The sequence below is a fragment of the Hyperolius riggenbachi genome, chromosome 1 (genome assembly GCF_040937935.1).
Source record: "Hyperolius riggenbachi isolate aHypRig1 chromosome 1, aHypRig1.pri, whole genome shotgun sequence".
Lineage (NCBI taxonomy): Eukaryota > Metazoa > Chordata > Amphibia > Anura > Hyperoliidae > Hyperolius > Hyperolius riggenbachi.
Window position 1 is genome coordinate 566,007,634 of NC_090646.1, and position 19,630 is coordinate 566,027,263.

The 19,630-nt window shown below is 41.4% G+C and overlaps 1 protein-coding gene across 8 annotated transcripts in view; it reads right to left on the minus strand.

Annotated features, from left to right (window-relative positions):
* Positions 1-19,630, minus strand: part of KIAA0825 (KIAA0825 ortholog) — a 516,601-nt gene that overhangs the window by 245,088 nt on the left and 251,883 nt on the right. The window contains exon 20 of one of the 8 annotated variants that reach the window (XM_068247513.1): positions 2,535-2,690. The exons of 6 other annotated variants lie outside the window; for them this stretch is intronic. In XM_068247513.1, the coding sequence (XP_068103614.1) occupies positions 2,669-2,690 (22 nt within the window). In that variant the 3' untranslated portion in view covers positions 2,535-2,668. One more of the 8 variants, XM_068247522.1, reaches the window with a different exon arrangement.

Here is a 19,630-nt window from a genome sequence, read left to right on the forward strand (position 1 = left end):
GAATTTTCAGACATGTTTTCCCCATAATTACGTTACATGTTGCTGTATATCTCGAGGGCAATCAAGCTGTGTCTACAAAATTATTATTTCTGCTATTATACATTTCTGGAAGTTCTGGAAGTGCCACGCAGAATACATTAACCAATTCAGGTCACTAACTGTCTTTCAAAGGAGCTTGCAATCTACAGTAATCCCTACAATAATCAAAGTCTTATATCTCGGCCATATTATTTGGCCAGTTTTATCTGATAAACCTACCAGTAGGTTTTTGAGATGTGGTTGGAAATCAAAGTGCCTAGAGAAAACCCATATGAATTTGGGAAAAACATACAAAGTTCCATGCGAATAGTATATCACCTAAAATTCTAATCCAAGAGAGTGAGACTAGCAGTACAAGTCAAGACTACTGTACCACTAAGTCCTTTAGAACCTACCAGTTGGGACAGTGAAATAGTTGTAAAAAGCTAGAGCCTGTGTGCCATGTGGCTGGATTCTGTACTGGTTAAGGGCTCTTCCTCAACAACAGATTCTGTATACATGTGAAGATACAAAGCCAAATCCAGCTTGTTGTGTGGGACTGGGCGACGGTGGTGCTCAGATAATTTCCATGATCACGGAATAGCAGTGATTCACTAGCATTTTTCCACTATTCGACTGTCGAATCCGAATCCTTGATCGATTCTGGATCACGGAAACCGGCCACAGAAATTCCGTGATTGCAAGTATTCGGAATTCGGTTACGGCCGTGATCGCAGTGGAAATCCGAGATTAGGTTGTGTTTGGCGGAAATGTGCAGAATTGACATCCCTGGGCCAATCAGAGGCCCCCAGCCAGGCTCTAGCAACCAATCATAGGAGGGGAGGCTATGCCCTCCCCTCCTGTATATAAAGTGGGGGCTATTTCTAGAGCTCCGTCCTTGCTAGACTCTGTGGCACTGAGAGGATCATCTCCAGACAATATTGTACATCAGCAAGAGAGTTTTCAGTCCTTACATTGCCCTTATACTGTATCTGATACTTGTATTCAGCTAGCTAGCCAGTGAGTGATTACTTAAGTCAGCCCCACGCTTGCTGTGACATCCACCCTCGGACATCCACCCGCCAGGTGCCATTGGGACTCACCTTCACCTCTGTGATTGCTTAACCAGCCGGGCGGTATGGATGAGCTCAGCTCGTCCATCACCGCCGGAGGCTTCCGCTCAGGCCCTGCTGGGCCGATTTTAGTGAAATAAAAAGCAGCACACGCAGCCGGCACTTTGCCAACCGCGTGTGCTGCCTGATCGCCGCCGCTCTGCGGCGATCCGCCGCGAGCAGCGGCAAAAGAGGGTCCCCCCAGCCGCCTGAGCCCAGCGTAGCCGGAACAAAAAGTTCCGGCCAGCGCTAAGGGCTGGATCGGAGGCGGCTGACGTCAGGACGTCGGCTGACGTCCATGACGTCACTCCGCTCGTCGCTATGGCGACGATGTAAGCAAAACAAGGAAGGCCGCTCATTGCGGCCTTCCTTGTTTATTCTGGGCGCCGGAGGCGATCGGAAGAACGCCTCCGGAGCGCCCTCTAGTGGGCTTTCATGCAGCCCACTTTCAGTTGGCCGGATTGAAATTTTTTTTTTTTATTGAAAAAAAACCCTCCCGCAGCTGCCCTGGCGATCTTAATAGAACGCCAGGGTGGTTAAAGTGTATTTCCTTGTTTAAAACCACTTATTACCAATACATAGCCACATTTAAAATGTCGATTTAACGTTAGAATCCATTTTCTCAAAAAAGTTATTTTTGGAATTTTGTTTAAGTTGTAGCCCCTTAAGCTTTAAAGAGAATCTGTATTGTTAAAATCGCACAAAAGTAAACATACCAGTGTGTTAGGGGACATCTCCTATTACCCTCTGTCACAATTTCGCCGCTCCTCGCCGCATTAAAAGTGGTTAAAAACAGTTTTAAAAAGTTTGTTTATAAACAAACAAAATGGCCACCAAAACAGGAAGTAGGTTGATGTACAGTATGTCCACACATTGAAAATACATTCATACACAAGCAGGCTGTATACACCCTTCCTTTTGAATCTCAAGAGATCATTTGTGTGTTTCTTTCCCCCTGCAGCTATCTTCCACTGAAGTGTCAGGCTGTTTCTTCCTGCAGAGTGCAGACAGCTCTGCCTGTATGTAATTCCTCAGTATGTGAAAGCCCAGCCAGCTCAGAGGAGGATTTATCCAGCTTGTAAAAGATAAGAGAGAAGAGAGAAGCTGCCCTAATCTGAATAATACACAGGCAGTGTGCAGAGAGGGGCCTGGAGGGGGGAGATGCATCACAGAACCACAACACTGAAGAACTTGGCAGCCTTCCAGACACAGGCTGACAAGTCTGACAAGAGAGAGATAACTTGATTTATTACAGAGATGGTGATAGTAGAACGTGCTGCAGTAAGCCAGAACACATTAGAATAGCTTTTGGAACTTGTAGGATGATAAAAAACAGGATGCAATTTTTGTTACAGAGTCTCTTTAATAATAGCTTAAACGCTTTTCCGTGATCACGGCCGGGAATTTCCATGATGGGAAAAATCAGAGTCGAATTCGTAAGTCCGTTTTAAATCTGGAAATGAATCATGGAATTTCCGGATTTTTTTTCAATCACGGCCGAATAGTCGAATCCGTGATTGGGGGGTATCCGATCAGCACTACTGGGCGATGATTTCAGATCTATGGATATTCAGAACACAACATTCAAGAGCTGCAGAGAATTTAGAAAACGTTGTGTATTTGTGATTATTTACTCAGTGACTACAGTAGGTGGCTCTCTCCTCCTCTCTCCATAAAACAAACAGGGAAGCTCACCCAAACCAAAGATGTGAAGGCCTCTTTAATCTACAGAGACTATCAGTTCAATTAACTGCACATTATCATCTCTCACAGCTTAAAAACAAAAAAGTTATTATGATTTGGCTGTGTCTAGTGAAGCAGTTATTTGAGTTGTTGCCCAATAGTATAAATAATAAAAAAACAATATATGCTCAGCAAATATTGTAAGAAAGCTCTTGTTAAAGGACTTTTTTTTTTTAATATATTTATTAGAATGAGGGAAAGATAAGGCATCTGGTCAATAATATTTTGCCACAATTACTACTGAGACTTACAATATCATTAAGTAGTATGTATGCGTAAAACTATATATGCATGCTGCCTTTTGCCTGATCAATATTCTATGGAAGATCTTTCATATTTAGTGAACATGCATTATTATTAGGAGTCAGTTAATACTCTGCCGCCCGGTAAATTTATTTCATAAGGGATCAGTTAAACAAGAGGATTCTGCTAATGAAAAAGTGTAAATCCTTACTAACTGCAATCTGAAATTATTATAGGTTAATAATACATACTATTAAAGACAATAAGGTAATTTAATTTAATATGACAAGCAAAATAAAATGGGCCAAAACATACTGCAGCTGCATCTGAAGAGGATTTAAATATATCTGATCTGAATCCTCTGAAAGCATGCGGATATGGCTAATCGCTACATATTACTCTAAATGTGGTTTGTGGATTTACAATAAAAAGTACAGACAGATCCCAACTTATGAACACCCCACTTACGAACAATCTGCAGATACAAACAGCCCGCATTATTTAATTCTGTGTGAACAGGTAAAAAACATTTATTGTTTCTAAGGAAAAATATTTTGTAATCCGGTAAAATTACATTATGCTGCAGTACACTGAGGGCACAGGAGGACAGAGGGCACAGTGGGGAGCAGAGGTGGCATAGAGGGGGACACTGAGGGCACGGGAGAACATAGGTGACACAGAGGGGGACACTGGATGCACAAGGGGGCATGGAGGAAGTGCAGGGAACAGAAATGGCACAGTGTTTCAACTTATGGACAGATTCAAGTTAGTACAATTTTAAATATGTGCAAACATATACAAATAGGAAGTACGTTTCTTCCAGAGTAAAATGAGCCATACATTACCTTTCTCCTATGTTGCTGTCATTTACAGTAGGTAATAGAAATCTGACAGAAGTGACAGGTTTTGGACTAGTCCATCTCTTCATAGGGGATTCTCAGCAAGGCTTTTATTCTTTATAAAGATATTCCCTAAAAAGGATTTAAACAATGATGCTGTCAGCTTCCCTGCTCCCTATACAGTTTTGTGGCAGTTGGACAGAGCAACTGCCATTCACTAAGCGCTTTTGAAAATAAATATATCCCTGAGAATCCCCTGTAAAGAGATAGACTAGTCCAAAGCCTGTCACTTCTGTCAGATTTTTACAACCTACTGTAAGTGACAGCAACATAGGAGAAAAGTAATTTATGGCTCATTTTACTCTAGAAAAAATGTACTTCGTATTTGTATATGTTTGCACATATTTTAAATTTTACAGTTTTTCGCTGTAGTGCCCCTCTAAGAATGAACCTACAGTCCCTATCTTGTTTATTAACTGGGGACTACCTGTAATACCAAAAGAGAACTCTAGACAGGACAGAAGTCCCTCATTGGTGCTTGTCCATATGGGCAATTCTACTTTACTTTTAATATGCATTATTGAAGCATTTTGGATTGACCTAAAAAGCATTGTTAAAATACTGAATGGCAAAGCATATGAGGTTTATATATTTGCATTTGATGTTTTATTTGTGTTCATTTTTTCTAAACACAGGGTGTCCTGTTATTCTGCGTTTGAAGAGTTGAATTCAGATGTAAAGCAAATGGTATTCTAATACAAATGAAATGCTGTTCAACTGTGGCTACACAACCCTGATGAGTCTACAAAACTTCTGACATGGCGGATAAGAAAAATATTTCTGTGGAAAGGAAATGTACCTGCAAGAAATGTTAAAAATCAGTGTCTACTAGCTGTGTAGCTGCAGGTAGAGAAAAAATACCCATAATGCATGCAAGAAAGAGTGTACTCACATGGGGAAATTAACTGTACCTACACAATTGCAAAGTATGTGCTGCCAATGTACAGTGTTGCTGCTGGTATAGTCCAAAAAAATGAGGCACAGTGATTCCTCAACAGTGTCAGCAGGATAATGGGACCCAAATAAGTTGATGGATTGGTAGTTACTTACTGCACATCGTTGTAAACATTTGCAAGAGTCTGCTCTTGCCTTTGTTTGCTGTATTTAGCTGCTGTACAAAGCATAGAGCACAAATGGACTTGAGTAGGATACAGATTTGAACCCTCAATGGCCCAGAACATTAAGAGCAAGTCAAGTAAACTGCTGTTGAACTAAAAGGATGAAAATGTGACCAATACGAAGTCTGGTTATTATTAGTTAACGTGTGTGGGTTCTGTAATCATATGAATCATTAATAACTCATAAGGCATTTAATCTCGTGCATGATATACCGTATATATACTCAAGTATGAGCCGAGTTTTTGGGACCAAAAAAGTGGCCCAAAAGTGGGGGTCCTGGCGTATACTCAAGTTACTACCCCCATGTGACCCCATACTGCCCCTTCATGCATGACATCTGTTTCCCCCGATGCCCACTCCACCATATGCAGATGGAGTTATGATGCTGCTAAATTTGTTGGTTTTGGCAATATGCAGAATAATGTGCAGCAGAGCATTCAATCACCGATCCACGCTGCCTGTCGGAGTCTTATCTCTATGACACCCTCGAGTGACAATCATTACATTATATAGTATATAGCTCCTCCACCTGTACCCCTTCATCCTCTTTTACCCTTTTAGCAAGATAGTTGCATACCAGTTAAAAGAAGGAAACAAAAAAAATTGTCCCCCTTTACCTGTTTACCTGGGATGGGGCAGACATCTACAGGGTTCATTATTAGAGATGGCCAGATTCCACTATAAATCTCCCACAGTGCCTACTTTTACAAGTAAGGCAGTAATAACCCCAACCCTGACTGGGCAGTGGAGTTGAGAATGAGTCCATAGTCCTTGACATGAACAAGGGGGCTTTGCACATTGGGGAAAATATTTCTGATAACATTTCTTCTTTACTCTTGCACAGCTTCCCTATCCCATGTCATAGTCCATGGGATCTGACATTGTTCTGTTATCGGAGTCCCATGTTACCTGGCTCTGGCAATGTCACCTTGCAAATGGCACAAGGGGTTAAAAGAGGCTCTGGAGGGGGGATGGCCATGCTGTTTTTTTAATCATATTAATGATAGGAGGGGATAAAAGGTGCTTGGTGCTGAAGACAGCTTAGGACAAATAATAGAAATTGCTGAGCAATTTGCCTAATGTCACCTTTTTAGATTAATGTGCCAGGTGAGTAAGAATTTACACAGACATCTGAAGTGTTAATATTAAAATTAAATTAACCAGTAGCTAACGACAGGGACTTGCATGAAGCGAGTCTTTTATTGCTTTTATCAGACCTATGGATTCTTCTATTCTTTTATTGTAAGATAATGTCCTAAACAGGCCCTGGATTCTTCTGTTCTCTTATTGTAAAAGAATATCCCTAGAATAACTGTTCAGTGTGAGATAGAACATTTCCTATCATACTGCTAATGTACAGGAATCATTAGGCTGGTAATTGAACTTAACATTAGTAACAGCTCCACCACCTGGTGGGAAAGAAAATTTGTTTTAATTGTGTATAAACTGCCTACATACTCCTTCACACGATGCACAGTGATTCCATATTGCACTTACTGTCTTTCAAAAGCTGGCAGCATTAATACGTATCTGTTTCTCTGTATGTGGGTGATTATATAACCAATCCACACCTTATATATTATGTGTTGAACAGGGCCAGCTGAGGTAGGACAGTCTACTAAATCTTAGAACACATCATCATATTGCAAGTGTGCCTCTCCTCACTGCCTGAAACCTCATACCATATTGCAAATCAGCATGCTTATAGCTTCTTGCACAAACAGTGAATATTGTTTTGGGAAGCATCTTGTTTGTGCCATCGTCAAAACACATTTCTCTTTATTAAATACATACATTTCAGTACAGCAGGGATAAGAAAATGTAAAATACTTCCACATCTAGAGAAAACATTTAACTATGTATATTTCTTTATGAAATCACGCAGATGTAGTATAATATTCTACTTAAAGTGACCCTTTTATTTACATACTTTCTTACACACTTAAAGTGGACCTGAAGTATTGAAAAAGAAAAACAGTTTCACTTACCTGGGGCTTCTGACAGCCCCCTGCAGCCGCCCTGTGTGGGACCAGAGGATCGTTTTGCCCTAGCGCGGGCACAGGGTGTCTGCAGGGGGCAGCAGAAGCCCCAGGTAAGTTAAACTCTTTTTTTTTTTCAACTTACAGGTTTCCTTTAAGAGAGTATGTCAAATCTTTCTTCTCACCGATTTAAATTCTGAATGTATCACTGGTGGTGACCTCTTTAGTCCTGTCAGGTAATCTGTATGGAATGTACATTTACTGAGAGTTCTATGCACAGAGGGAGACATTGCTTGCTTAGCAGTTGGAAAAAAAACGTTATTTCCCAGAATGCAACGATGTTCACAGACAGCCAACTGTCAAGACCACTGTCATGACATCACACTGTGGGAGGGGTTTCACCACAATATCAGCCCTCCGATTGTCTATTTGAGAAAAGGTAAAGATTTCTCATGGGAATGGGGGTATCAGCTACTGATTGGGATGAAGTTCAATGCTGGGTTAAAGTTCCTCTTTAAGATGATAGCAGTTTTATGTGTGTAGTGTGCCTGCATGCCTCATGCCTGACCACAGTGTCCTTCCATAAGTACAAGGGTCCAAAGATATGCACTTCCATGTTGCATGGACTCTCACTGATTTTTTTATAAGGCCGAAAGTTTTCCAGTGCCTTGGAATGGGATTCATGGCTATAATTCCTTATCAGTGAGGATTACGCTTTAGCCCACTATAGTCTGACTAGGTCCTGAGTGGAGAGAAACTGTCACTTGCAGAACCTGATGTTTAAATGTTTAAGGCAGAAAAACAAGGAAAACAGCATAGTCATTTGGATGCTTGGCACTGTACATACCCATATCTAACCCATCATGTCACATGTCACCTTGGGTACACTTAAAATACTGATGTCTCCCATCCTCTAACTTTGCCTATCCTCACCCCTCCAGCTACATTCCATTTTCTATCATTAATAAATCAAACAGGAAGAGTAGGAACTGTTGATAAATGCCAGAGGTGTTATACATACAGTATCTAGGAAATCAATTGCAAAGATTTCACCATTGGTGTCCATGATCTATGTAAGAAAACATTACTCATGAGCAGCTTGAAGTTTCAATGCTGCAAGCCTTACTGAATAAGCCTCAATTTTACACTTTCATTCCTTGCTAAAAAGAAAAAAAAATGTCTGTTAAAACAGAAAAAGCCAACCCTGCAGAATACATAGACAGCATTTTGTTAATTGACTTGTAATAAATTATGTATCACTTTGTTTCTGTGATAATTGTAATTAATCTAGAAATGGTCGAAAGTTGCTAAGACGTTTCAACAACTCATCCATTAAAGAGGGTTAATGAACACATTTTCTAGGGCACTATGTGCCAAATCTGCAGGGAAGGGAATCGAGACTGGAATTTATAGTTAATTTGAATTTGTTAACTGCTATCACACATGCATCTACAGCACATAACTACCAGTTGTATTCAGCTTTCATGGAGCTGCAGCTACTATCCCCTGTAATAGACCTGAAGCAAGAAATATAAACGACTTCATCTGTGTACTCTATCACTATCTTGTCACCCACTTTTGTGTGCAATGACATTTTAATACTCACAAAAATATACGTTAGGCCAACATAACTGGTAAACGCATAACAAGGTCTTGAGTTTCTTTTTACACTTATGTCAGGTTAAAAGCTCTGGGGATGGTCTGCCATGTCACTTGGGAATGGTGAATGTACTCTGAAAGGGAAGAAACTAATGATAAGTAACCCTACCCAGTTCTATTGACCACTATTAACACTATGCTATTCTGTGCATTGCGCTTATGTCACATTTAAAGGACAACTGACCTGCGAGGAATACAAAGCCTGCCATGTTTATTTCATTTTAAACAGCGCCAGTTGTCTGGCATCTTGCTGATCTTTACTGTCTGAATCACAAATGCAGTCCAACTTCAGTTAAACATCTGATCTGCATGCTTGTTCAGGGTCTATGACTAAGAGAAGGATCAGCAGGACAGCCAGGCAATGTGCCTTGTTTAAAATGAAATAAATAGGGCAGCCTCCATATCCCTCTCAGCTTAGTGGAAAATGGCTCAGAGGCATATTTATAGAGGTGAGAGGAAATCTTTGATCCATCTTCAATTTTTAAAATCTGCTCTCATTTTTTTTTACACTATGTTTTTAAAGGGAGAACAGATTTGTTGTGTGTGAGCTAAACTAGAAGAATGGAGAATGAGTATCAACAATTCCTTAAAGTGGAGATGAAACTCTATTGTAACAAAATGAAGATAAAAATGGGGTGTAAAAGTGACTTTACTGATTTACATAAGTGTACAAAACTGAAGGAGTATGGTGCAAAACAAAAAGAGTTAAATTTATTTAAAAATCTTTAATATAAATATTGATTAAAAAATAAATAAACAATGTGGGGGCGATCAGACCCCACCAACAGAGAGCTGTGTTGGTGGGGGAAAAAGGAGGGGGGAATCACTTGTGTGCCGGGTTGTGCGGCCCTGCAGCTTTGCCTTAAAGGAGTCATCAGGGAAATTCTAATAAAATAAGTGCTACTTACCGGGGGCTTCCTCCAGCGAGAGGCTCTGTCAATCACCGCCACGTGGGCCGAAGCGGACCTGGAGGTTGCCCTGACGTCATCGCCGGGGACCGGGACAGAGCTGCGGCGAGGGACGTGCTGGGAGCTTGGGGCTGGAGGAAGCCCCCGGTAAGGAGCACTTATTTTATTAGAATTTCCCTGATGACTCCTTTAAAGCTGCAGTGGGCCAATTAAGTGAAAATGGTCTGGTCACTAGGGGGGGGTTAACGCCGCAGTCCTCAAGTGGTTAACAAACATCTTAAGATCTGTGTGAATGCTCTTCAAAACCACCTTCTTTTATTCTTCCCTTTCTGCTCTATTCTATCCAGACATGCTGCAGAGGATTTTTCTGGTCACTTATGCTGGCTGAATTACCTGCGGGTTATGGGCAGGTTAAGTTTTGGATTTTGAGGAACTGCCACAAACAATTGCCCTTTTACTTACGTTTGTTGAACACTCCACCTACACTAATTTTGGAATGTTCTTTCATGTTTGACTGCACTCAAGTCTGAATTTGCTCTAGCACCTACTATCCAAAGTCTGTAATAACATGAGCGGGTCACTGAGAAATTGCAGGCAGCAGGGATGAAGATGGGGACACACAAAGTCATAGACAAATGTAGGCGAGTACCAGATAGGGCAGGTGAGTCGCTACACTACTCAAAACTTTGCAGGGGCCCAGGAGACCACAGTAAAGTTAGGGGAGAGTTAATTTTTCCCTATTGTAGTTAGAACCGGCCCTGACAGGAAAACACATCTCGCTACAAGTACTGGAGGCTCCTTCTCTCTGCTACCTATCCTGGAGGCTACTTTAATCTGGGGGGGGGGGGGGGCACGTCTAGCAGCTGCCGTATCACAACAGTGTGCCACAGTCTGCAACAGGGGGAGGTGATTTTTTCAATTTTTCACTGAGAGCTATCAAGCCTAGAGACTGCCCTGGAAACAAGAGAGGCAGCCTGATGCCTGACAAGCAGAAAGTGATCCATCACATGAGAAGCTGCTGATGGAGAGAGACCTGCCTCTTGAGATGCCGGAGAGGTAGTGTACACGTCATTAAAAAGGGGTGGTGACACTATATAATACAGACCAAAAAATTCCTTTTATTAAGAATTCATAAGATTCGAGAATTGCAAGGTTTGAGAAATCCGAGAAACTTTTAGGATTCGGATCCAGATTAGAGACAATTTTTATTTTACCAAAAAGTTCTCCACTGTTAAAGTGGTGAACGAGAGTTCTCTATTTTGGGGTTGAGCAGGAATATATTCCTTTTTTAAAATAAATATTTTCAGTATTGGTGAACAGCGAATTAAAAATGAAACTGGGTATCCATAGTTGAAACTTTGTTTGCCGTTATAAATAAAGGGAGCTGATTCATCCCCTAATGGCAATTTATTTGAGTTGCTTAATGTATGTCTACCAGCTCCACCTACCCCATGCAGACACCCTCGTGTTCTTGGCTAGAAAAATATCAGTCACCTGCAGAGCAATTTCCTTGTAGTTAAATATAGTTCTCAGTGCTGAGTGTTTTTCCAACAACTGTTTTACAGAATGATTGTCTGATGGATCTCATGTCTTTGAATACCTCAGGGCAATTTAATAATGTACCATGAATTGTCAGCTAATCTTAACATGTTACATTTGTTCCTTATGTCATGAATGTAACACAGTGGCTCAGGGACTAGCAATTTCGCCTTGCTGAGCCCCAGGTACAAAACTTGGCCAGAACACTATCTACATGGAATCTGTATGTTCTCAATTCTCGCAAAGGATGTCTCTGGGCATTCTGGTTTCTTTCCACATCCCAAAAATATACTATACAGTTAGGTAAGTTAATTGGTTTCCCTTGAAATTGGGCTTAGACTATAATAGTGATTAGACTACAGTCTGTGGTCTCCTATGAGGGGCAGATTAGTGAAATTAATTATTCTGAAGTGCTGCAGAAAATATTCACGCTATAAAATTGCATAATAATAACAACCATACTTCTTTCAAAACAGTTGGCCTTTTTCTCCTAAGCTTTCTACTAAGTGATATTTTCAAACCATTTTCTCCTAAGGGCTGGTTCACACAGACAGTCCTGCGATGGTAATCGATGACCTCGGCGCTTGCCGTTTAACTACTCTAAGATTGCTCCACGCCAATGGGCGTGGCCGAGGCGGCAGCCCCAGGACCGCCTAATGCCAATTGGCGTCAGGTCCTGGAGCCGGCTACTGAAGGAGATCGCGCGCAGGATGCGCGCGCATCTCCTTCTCGGGGGCAGAGCTCCACCCCCTCTTCAGTCTCCGAGTGGCTTCCTTCTCCTAAAAATGACTTTTTAAGATATTCCACAGTTTTATTTATGTTTAAAGCTACTTTTTAAGTTTTAACTGTTGTACTGTTTTTGCTCAATGATACATTCATTGAAGTATGCCAGAGCTAAAATCTATGAGCTATGGACCCTTTTATCTCTTTCCTGCTCTCAGAAGCCATTTCCTGCTAGGAAAGTGTTTTATAGTTGGGATTTCTTATTAGTGAGGGTCACACTGTAGTCACTTCCTGTCTGAGTCAGGACTGAGTCAGCCACTTACATACCTGATATTTAACAGAGAAATTAAAAAAGGAACACAGCATAGTTATTAGTGTGCTTGGCACTGTACATACCTATGTCTATCTCATCATGTCACACGTCAATTCTGGTATCCTGCAAACACTGTCCATTCAGATCAATGGACAGCCATCAGTACAATCGTTTCCCGGAGTTTACCACCGTATCCGTAAATGCCACGTTTTAATCCGGTTTATTGCTGTCTTGGAGCTTAACTGATTGCTACCAGGATAAATGGGAAAGAGGTGCCCAAAGAAGATAAAATGCATTAAAAACAAATAAAATGAAAAAAAAAGTGAGGTGGCTTACCTCAATGAAGACACATTCCCATATTAATAGAATTTTATTGCACTGACAATGTGTTTTGTGGGTGCATAGCCACTTCCTAAGGCTAAATAGTGCTTGTAGCCACTAATAATGCACCTCATTTGTGGCTACAAGCACTATTAGGCACTGCTATTTGGCCTGAGGAAGTGGGTATTGACCCACGAAACGCGTTGCCAGTGCAATAAAATTCTATTAATACGTGAATTTTTCTTCATTGAGGTAAGCCACATCACTTTTTTTTTCATTTTATTTGTCTTTTACGCATTTTATCTTCTCTGGGTGCCTCTTTCCCCTTTATCCTGTGCCTTCACCCTCCTTTCGGAGGGGGATCATCCCTCTTTGACCAATTTAGGTCATTTGAGGTTTGCTTTTTATCAAGAGTGTGACTATCACCAGCTCCGTCTGGTCACCCGAGTGGAGTCGAGGTTATACATCTCCACCTGCTTCTAGTGGTCGGTTGTCCTCCTGCAACCCACCTTTGTGAGTATAATCCATCCGCATATTTTATATACTTCTGGTACTGTGACATACTGCGCCATTTGGGCTCCTGTTGTCTCTGTGTTTTCTTTTTGCACGGTGCAATTTTTACTACCCCTACTTTTTGTCTGACTGCTACCAGGATCGTTTACCACCACCCTTTTGTGTCCCCCAGTGGGGATGAGGAACGCAGCGTGCCAGGAAGCGCCATCCTAAGTTTTCTCCTTGGTGATATTTTTCACACCTTTTACGTTGCCAGCAAGCAAGAAAATAATTTTGACAGTACTTTACAATTAAGGCACACTGTACTGCCCATTACATTTAAGGCAAGCTGTAGAAATAGCGCAAGGAACAGGAGGTTACTCTCGCTATTTTCTTTAGTGAATCAACCCCAATATGCGTAAATAATTCTCTTCTTTGACCTCATCAACAGTTTTCCCTTTTTTGAAGATTTTGTGTGGTTATGTTGCCCCATTTTTAAACCCCAAACAGTAAAATAAAAATGCACATCTTTGCAAGTGTATCTGCTACTGCAAAATGGGTCCCCTTGCAAGTAATACTTTTACCCAAAATGCTAATTTCCTTCTTTATTTCAAAGATAAACAAATTACTGGGTTCAGTGATTTAGGTGTCATATGAATTAATTTAATCAGCAACAGGTTAAGCCGAGAAGATGATAATGTTCAGTGTTTCCAGTAAACCATTAAATGGCCCATATAAGTTTCACCAAAGAAATCATTAACTCTCCTTTATTGCTAATTTGATTAGCTTTATTATACTGTGAGTTCACCTAAATGTAATCCGAGTTACTGGACTTCATCTGACTTTAATACACACTTAGACATTTTTACATGCATATTACATGTCAGTTCAGCCTAATGGAATTGCAGTGCTCTCTGTAAACCAAAACCTCAGCATTTAAATCTCTGTATTGAGCCATACTGCTGATAATATTCCTCATTATACCAATAACATTTCCTTGCAAGTAATATATAAGTTGTAGCATAAGGGGCCATTCACACAAGCGTTGTTTTTTTTTTTGGGGGGGGGGCGTTACATCTTTAGTGGCGGAAGCCTGTGCCAGGAGCATCATTTTGGCTATGGCAGGTGCAGGAGTTTTGCTAAAGCTGCAGCCACTAGGACGTGCTCTATAGGCAGTAGCAGCATTAGGGAGTCTTGCCCAAGGTCTCCTCACTGAATAGGTGCTGGCTTATTGAACAAGAAGACCAGAGATTTTAACCCAGGTCTCCTATGTCAGAGGCAGAGCCCTTAACCAGTACCCCAAGGGCGTAGCGATAGTCATAGCAGCTGCTATGGGGCCCTGGAGTAGAAGGGGCCCAGGTGGTACTTGATGTATTCATTAACTTTCTTGTGTTCCTCCACCCTATGATTTTAACTAAGTGCCAATGGACTATATGCAGTATAGGTATAGATCACATGATAATGCAAATCTCCCAGTTAACTCATATCCATAGGGTAGAGGAAGGTGGCATTTCCCAAGCATGCCTACATTTTATGGCCCCATGAAAGTATTACTGTGGGGCCCCATAATGTCTAGCTATGCCACTGCAGTACCCTATTCACCCACTGGCAAGCATGTATACACTACCAGCATTTACATATAGAATATAGGAATTCATATGAAATACAGCAGTTTATAACCACCAACTAAAGAATTTAACCATCAGGTTAACATTTGTCATTTTATATAAAACAGCTATAACACAGCAGAGGGACACAGTGATCTGTTTTAGGGGTCCTCTAGAAAAAGACTGCATAAATGTGCTGTTCAGCCTGACATTGTGCTGTGGATGTGACTTTCACAGTCTGCTGGCAGTTTAGAAGAGATCACTACACCTGTGACTGTCACTGATTAATGAGTCCTTTCAAACCACGTTGAGCCTTTCCTCTTAGCTCCGCTACGTTTCCGCGCCACAAGTGCAGCCCTGCAAGGCATGTTACATAGAAAACACTGCATTTGCTTTCCTAGGCTGGCAATGGAGTATCTGACAATGCACCTAAAGCCCTTTAACACCACTGGATTTACAGACAGGGCATAAACTCAATATGTCATTCCCTAGACAAGTCACAATGTATTCAAAAGTAGACAAAAGAGTTATTAAAGCGCCATGAATTCAGCTTTGTCATAACCCGTCAATCTCAGGACTATCATGAAATAAAAAAAATCATCCCCAGCTATGCAGAGCATTGTGTCACCTTGTGGATTGACAGTATGAACATCGTGCTTTAGAGACCGAGCAACCCTGCCTATTATTCTGGTGCCTTTCCAATACAATCATTCTTTGTTGGAGGACAGAACTATCTCTCTCTCCTGTCCTAGATACATGTTCTTGTCTTTTCTGACTCTCATCTTTATGGCCATGTCACTTAGAACATGATGGTAAAAAATGGCACATGACGTTAAAAATTCACCAGCTCTGTAGTTTTATTATTATGTTACAACCTTCTCATCAGAAAGACTATTTTACACCTACATCAAATTTTATTGTATTATATTTTAAGTTCAACTCCACATACTTCCAGTATTATGTTGACAATATACAGCAGATATAAAGTTTCTCCTAACTCAGGAATAAGATGAAACGTTCCCTTAAAGAAGAAATGTCGCTTTTTTTCAGGGTTTTAATGGAATAGTTTAATGTAAATTGTATCAAGGTGCTAAAAAGGTTTTTTGTATAATTGGGAGTCATATATTTATATGCTGGCAGCTGCTTTTGCTTATTACATATGCAGACTCACACGGGAGACTTGGTGTTCTTCATATCTCACTGCACATCTACTCAGTGGCGTAGCTAAGGAGCTGTTGGCCCCGATGCAAGTTTTACAATGGGGCCCCCCAAGCACTCTATACATAACAATTGATACGACACAACAAAACCTGCCAATGGCAACTACAGTGTCAGAGGTGCAAGAAGGAGATGGGAAACAGTTTGTTAATGATTACCACTATTCAAACTATCTATAGAATTGATTATTATGAGCACATGACCAATAGAGAGCTAATACTGTAGTTGAGGGCGGGCCCTTCGGGCCCCTCTGGCCCAAGGGCCCCGATGCGGTCGCTACCTCTGCACCCCCTATTGCTACGCCCCTGCATCTACTACAAAGAGTCTACTGGACAGAACTCAAGGAAACTGGGCCTAATTTACAAAGCTCAGTGCAAAATCGGGAGCAAATTGGAGATGCTGGTTGATAGCAGCCTGTTACATGGGGATTAATAAATGAAACAAAGTCTTCGATTGGTTGTCACTGCTCTACATTTTGCTCCATATTTTTTTGCTAATCGGTTTATCGAATGTGTATATAAATTTGGATGGTAAAGCTATACTGGATACTGGATTGGATTCCCCCTGAAATCACCCATTCCTAAAAACAAAAAACAAAAAACCTGCTGAGAAACGGATTCCTACAATCCACAATCTCAATGCCTACTCTGCTCCTCCCTGCCCTGTAAGTAACCAAAATCTGAACCCTGAACTCTTTCAGCTTTGTCCTTCTGATTTAATTGACCGTTTATTTTTGTAATTTTTTTTTTTAATAATCATCTAAAAACGTGAAAAGGTAAAAAAAAACAAAAAAAAAACAAAAAAAAAACCACAGTTTTAAAAGCCATGCTTTCTCTTAACTTCTACATTTGCAACTAAAAGACTTCATATTTTAGACCCATATTAATTGCAACTATCCACAGGGTCAGGGCCGGTTCACACGGACGGCAGGCGGCGTTTACTGCTAAGCATCTGGGACTCATCGGTTAAGAGTTCCCATTCAAGTGAATGGGAGCATTTAGCATCGGGCAGTTACAATTGCACAAACGCGGGGTTCGGATCCCGATTTTCAACATCGTTTCAGGCGACCCTGGACGCTACATGCTGCATCCAGGGTCAATACACCATCACGTCTTCATAATTCCTTGCGGGGACAAAAAACGCTGATCATGATGGGACGCCAACGATCGCATAGTGCTGCCCCCCAAACGAGATGTCACAGGACAAGGCGGCTTCCGACCATCGGAAGCCGCCTGCTGTCCGTGTGAAGCAGCCCTTAACCGGTTCAGCACCGCAGTCCGAAAATCTCATGCATCCGAGCAACGTTCACCTCCCATTCATTCGCCTATAACTTTATTGCTACTTATCACAATGAATTGATCTAGATCTTGTTTTTTCCGCCACTAATTAGGCTTTCTTTGGGTGCTACATTTTGCTAAGAATTATTTTTTTCTAAATCCATTTTAACAGGAAGATTAAGAAAGAAATACAAAAAATCAATTATTTCTCAGTTTTAGGCCATTATAGTTTGAAATTAATATACGCTACCGTAATTAAAACTCATGTATTTTATATGCCCATCTGTCCCAGTTATTACACCGTTTAAACGATGTCCCTATCACAATTTATGGTGCCGATATTTCATTTAGAAATAAAGGTGCATTTTTTCAATTTGCGTCCATCACTATTTATAAGCTTATAATTTTAAATAATATAATAACATACTCTCTTGACGTGCATATTTAAAAAGTTCAGACCCTTGGGTAACTATTTATGTTGATTTTGGTTTTTTTTTATTGTATTTTTTTTATTTTTTTTTTAATAAAAAATGTATGTGGGTAATTTTTGGTGTGGGAGGGAAACTGTTTGTTTTACATGTAAAATAATAGTTTTCTTTAATTAAAAATGTATGTGGGTGCAGTTTACTATTTGGCCACAAGGTGGCCACAGTGAAAAAATTCCTAGATGCGAACGATTTCGCATCTAGGAACTAAAGATCAGAGGAGTTGTTTCCTGGGGGCAGAAATACCGCGCTCTCTGGAGAGAAAGCGTCGGTATTTCTGCGGGGAGGTTAGATCGGTGAATGAGAATTATATTCCCATTCACTGATCGGGGGGCTAGCGGGGGGCGGCGGGTACGCGCACGGGCGCGTGCCCGATCGCGCGCACCACACAGGGGAAGATGCAGTGCCTATCTGGACGAGAAAGCTCGTCCAGATAGGCCGAACTGGTTAAAGAGGAACTCCAGTGAAAATAATGTTATAAAAAAAGTGCTTCATTTTTACAATAATTATGTATAAATGATTTAGTCAGTGTTTGCCCATTGTAAAATCTTTTAAATCCCTGATTTACATTCTGACATTTATTACATGGTGACATTTTTTACTGTTGGCAGGTGATGTAGCTGCTGCATGGTTTTTTGGCATTTGAAATAGCTGTAAACAGCTATTTCCCACAATGTAGCAAGGTTCACAGACAGGAAACTGCCAGGAGTACGTACTCAAAGTTTCTTGTGGGAGGGGTTTCACCACAATATCAGTCATACAGTGCCCCCTGATGGTCTGTTTGTGAAAAGGAGTAGATTTCTCATGTAAAAGGGGGTATCAGCTGCTGATTGGGATAAAGTTAAATTCTTGGTCGGAGTTTCTCTTTAAATAGTCTAACACATGTGAATACTGCTGTGGAGAGATCAGTGGCTCTTTTGCATAGATAACAACTGGAGTTTGTTAAATGAATACTTAAGTCTAAAATAAAAAATGATCTTTACTCACCCGGGGCATCCCTCAGCCCCCCGAAGCTGGATGGTGTCCTCGCAGCCCCGCTCCTGTCCCCGCCGGCTGCTACGTCCTGGTTCGGCGACAGCCGCCGACAGGCTGGGAACGCGGCTGATTTTCCGCGTTCCCAGCCGCTATATCACCCTCTATGCTGCTATACAACACTGCCGTACAACACAGCACACTAGTGATCCCCCCCTCCTCCCCCCCATACCACTGTTGGTGGGGTCTGATCACCCCCCCCCCCCCCCCCACCCGTTTTTATTAATTTTTTTATAAATATTTGTTTCTTTATTTTATTATTATTTTTTACTATTTATGTTTTTGTTTTTTTTTGTAAACCTCCCCCCAGCCAGCCAATCCTGGCGATCAGCTGTCATGGGCTTCTGCCTATGAGAGCCGATTGCTCTCTAATGTCCCAGGGGGACAGCCATGTCACACGGCTGTCCCCAGTACAGCGCTGCTGTAAATCGTAGCGCTGTACTAAGCTAATAGACGGCGTGGCGGAGCTCCACCCCCAAGCAGGAGATGCATGCGCAGCCTGCGCGCGATCTCCTGCAAACTGCATCCCCAGGACTTGACACCAATTGGCATTAGGCGGTCCTGGGGCTGCGGCAGCGGCAACACCCGTTGGCGTGGAGCGGTCTTAAGGTAGTTAAAGAGCTAAACAATGAAAAGTACACATTTACAGTACTATGGCACAAATCTCAGTCACCTGAAAATCACCAACCAGTAATCAACAAGGAAAAATCTCTTACTACAGTAGATTGCACATGCAGCCTATTTGTTCCACACTGTGAAAATTAGCCCCATCAGGACAAAAACAGAGTATCGCATCTTCAAAAGATATGCGTGGGACATCTGTCTGAACTGGAAACAGGAACACCACTACCTTCTGGCTTCATGTAAGGTACACTGCAAAAATGTGACACTTCATCCACTCAAGAAGATCTGTCAACATGCTGTTAGATTTGTATTACATCAT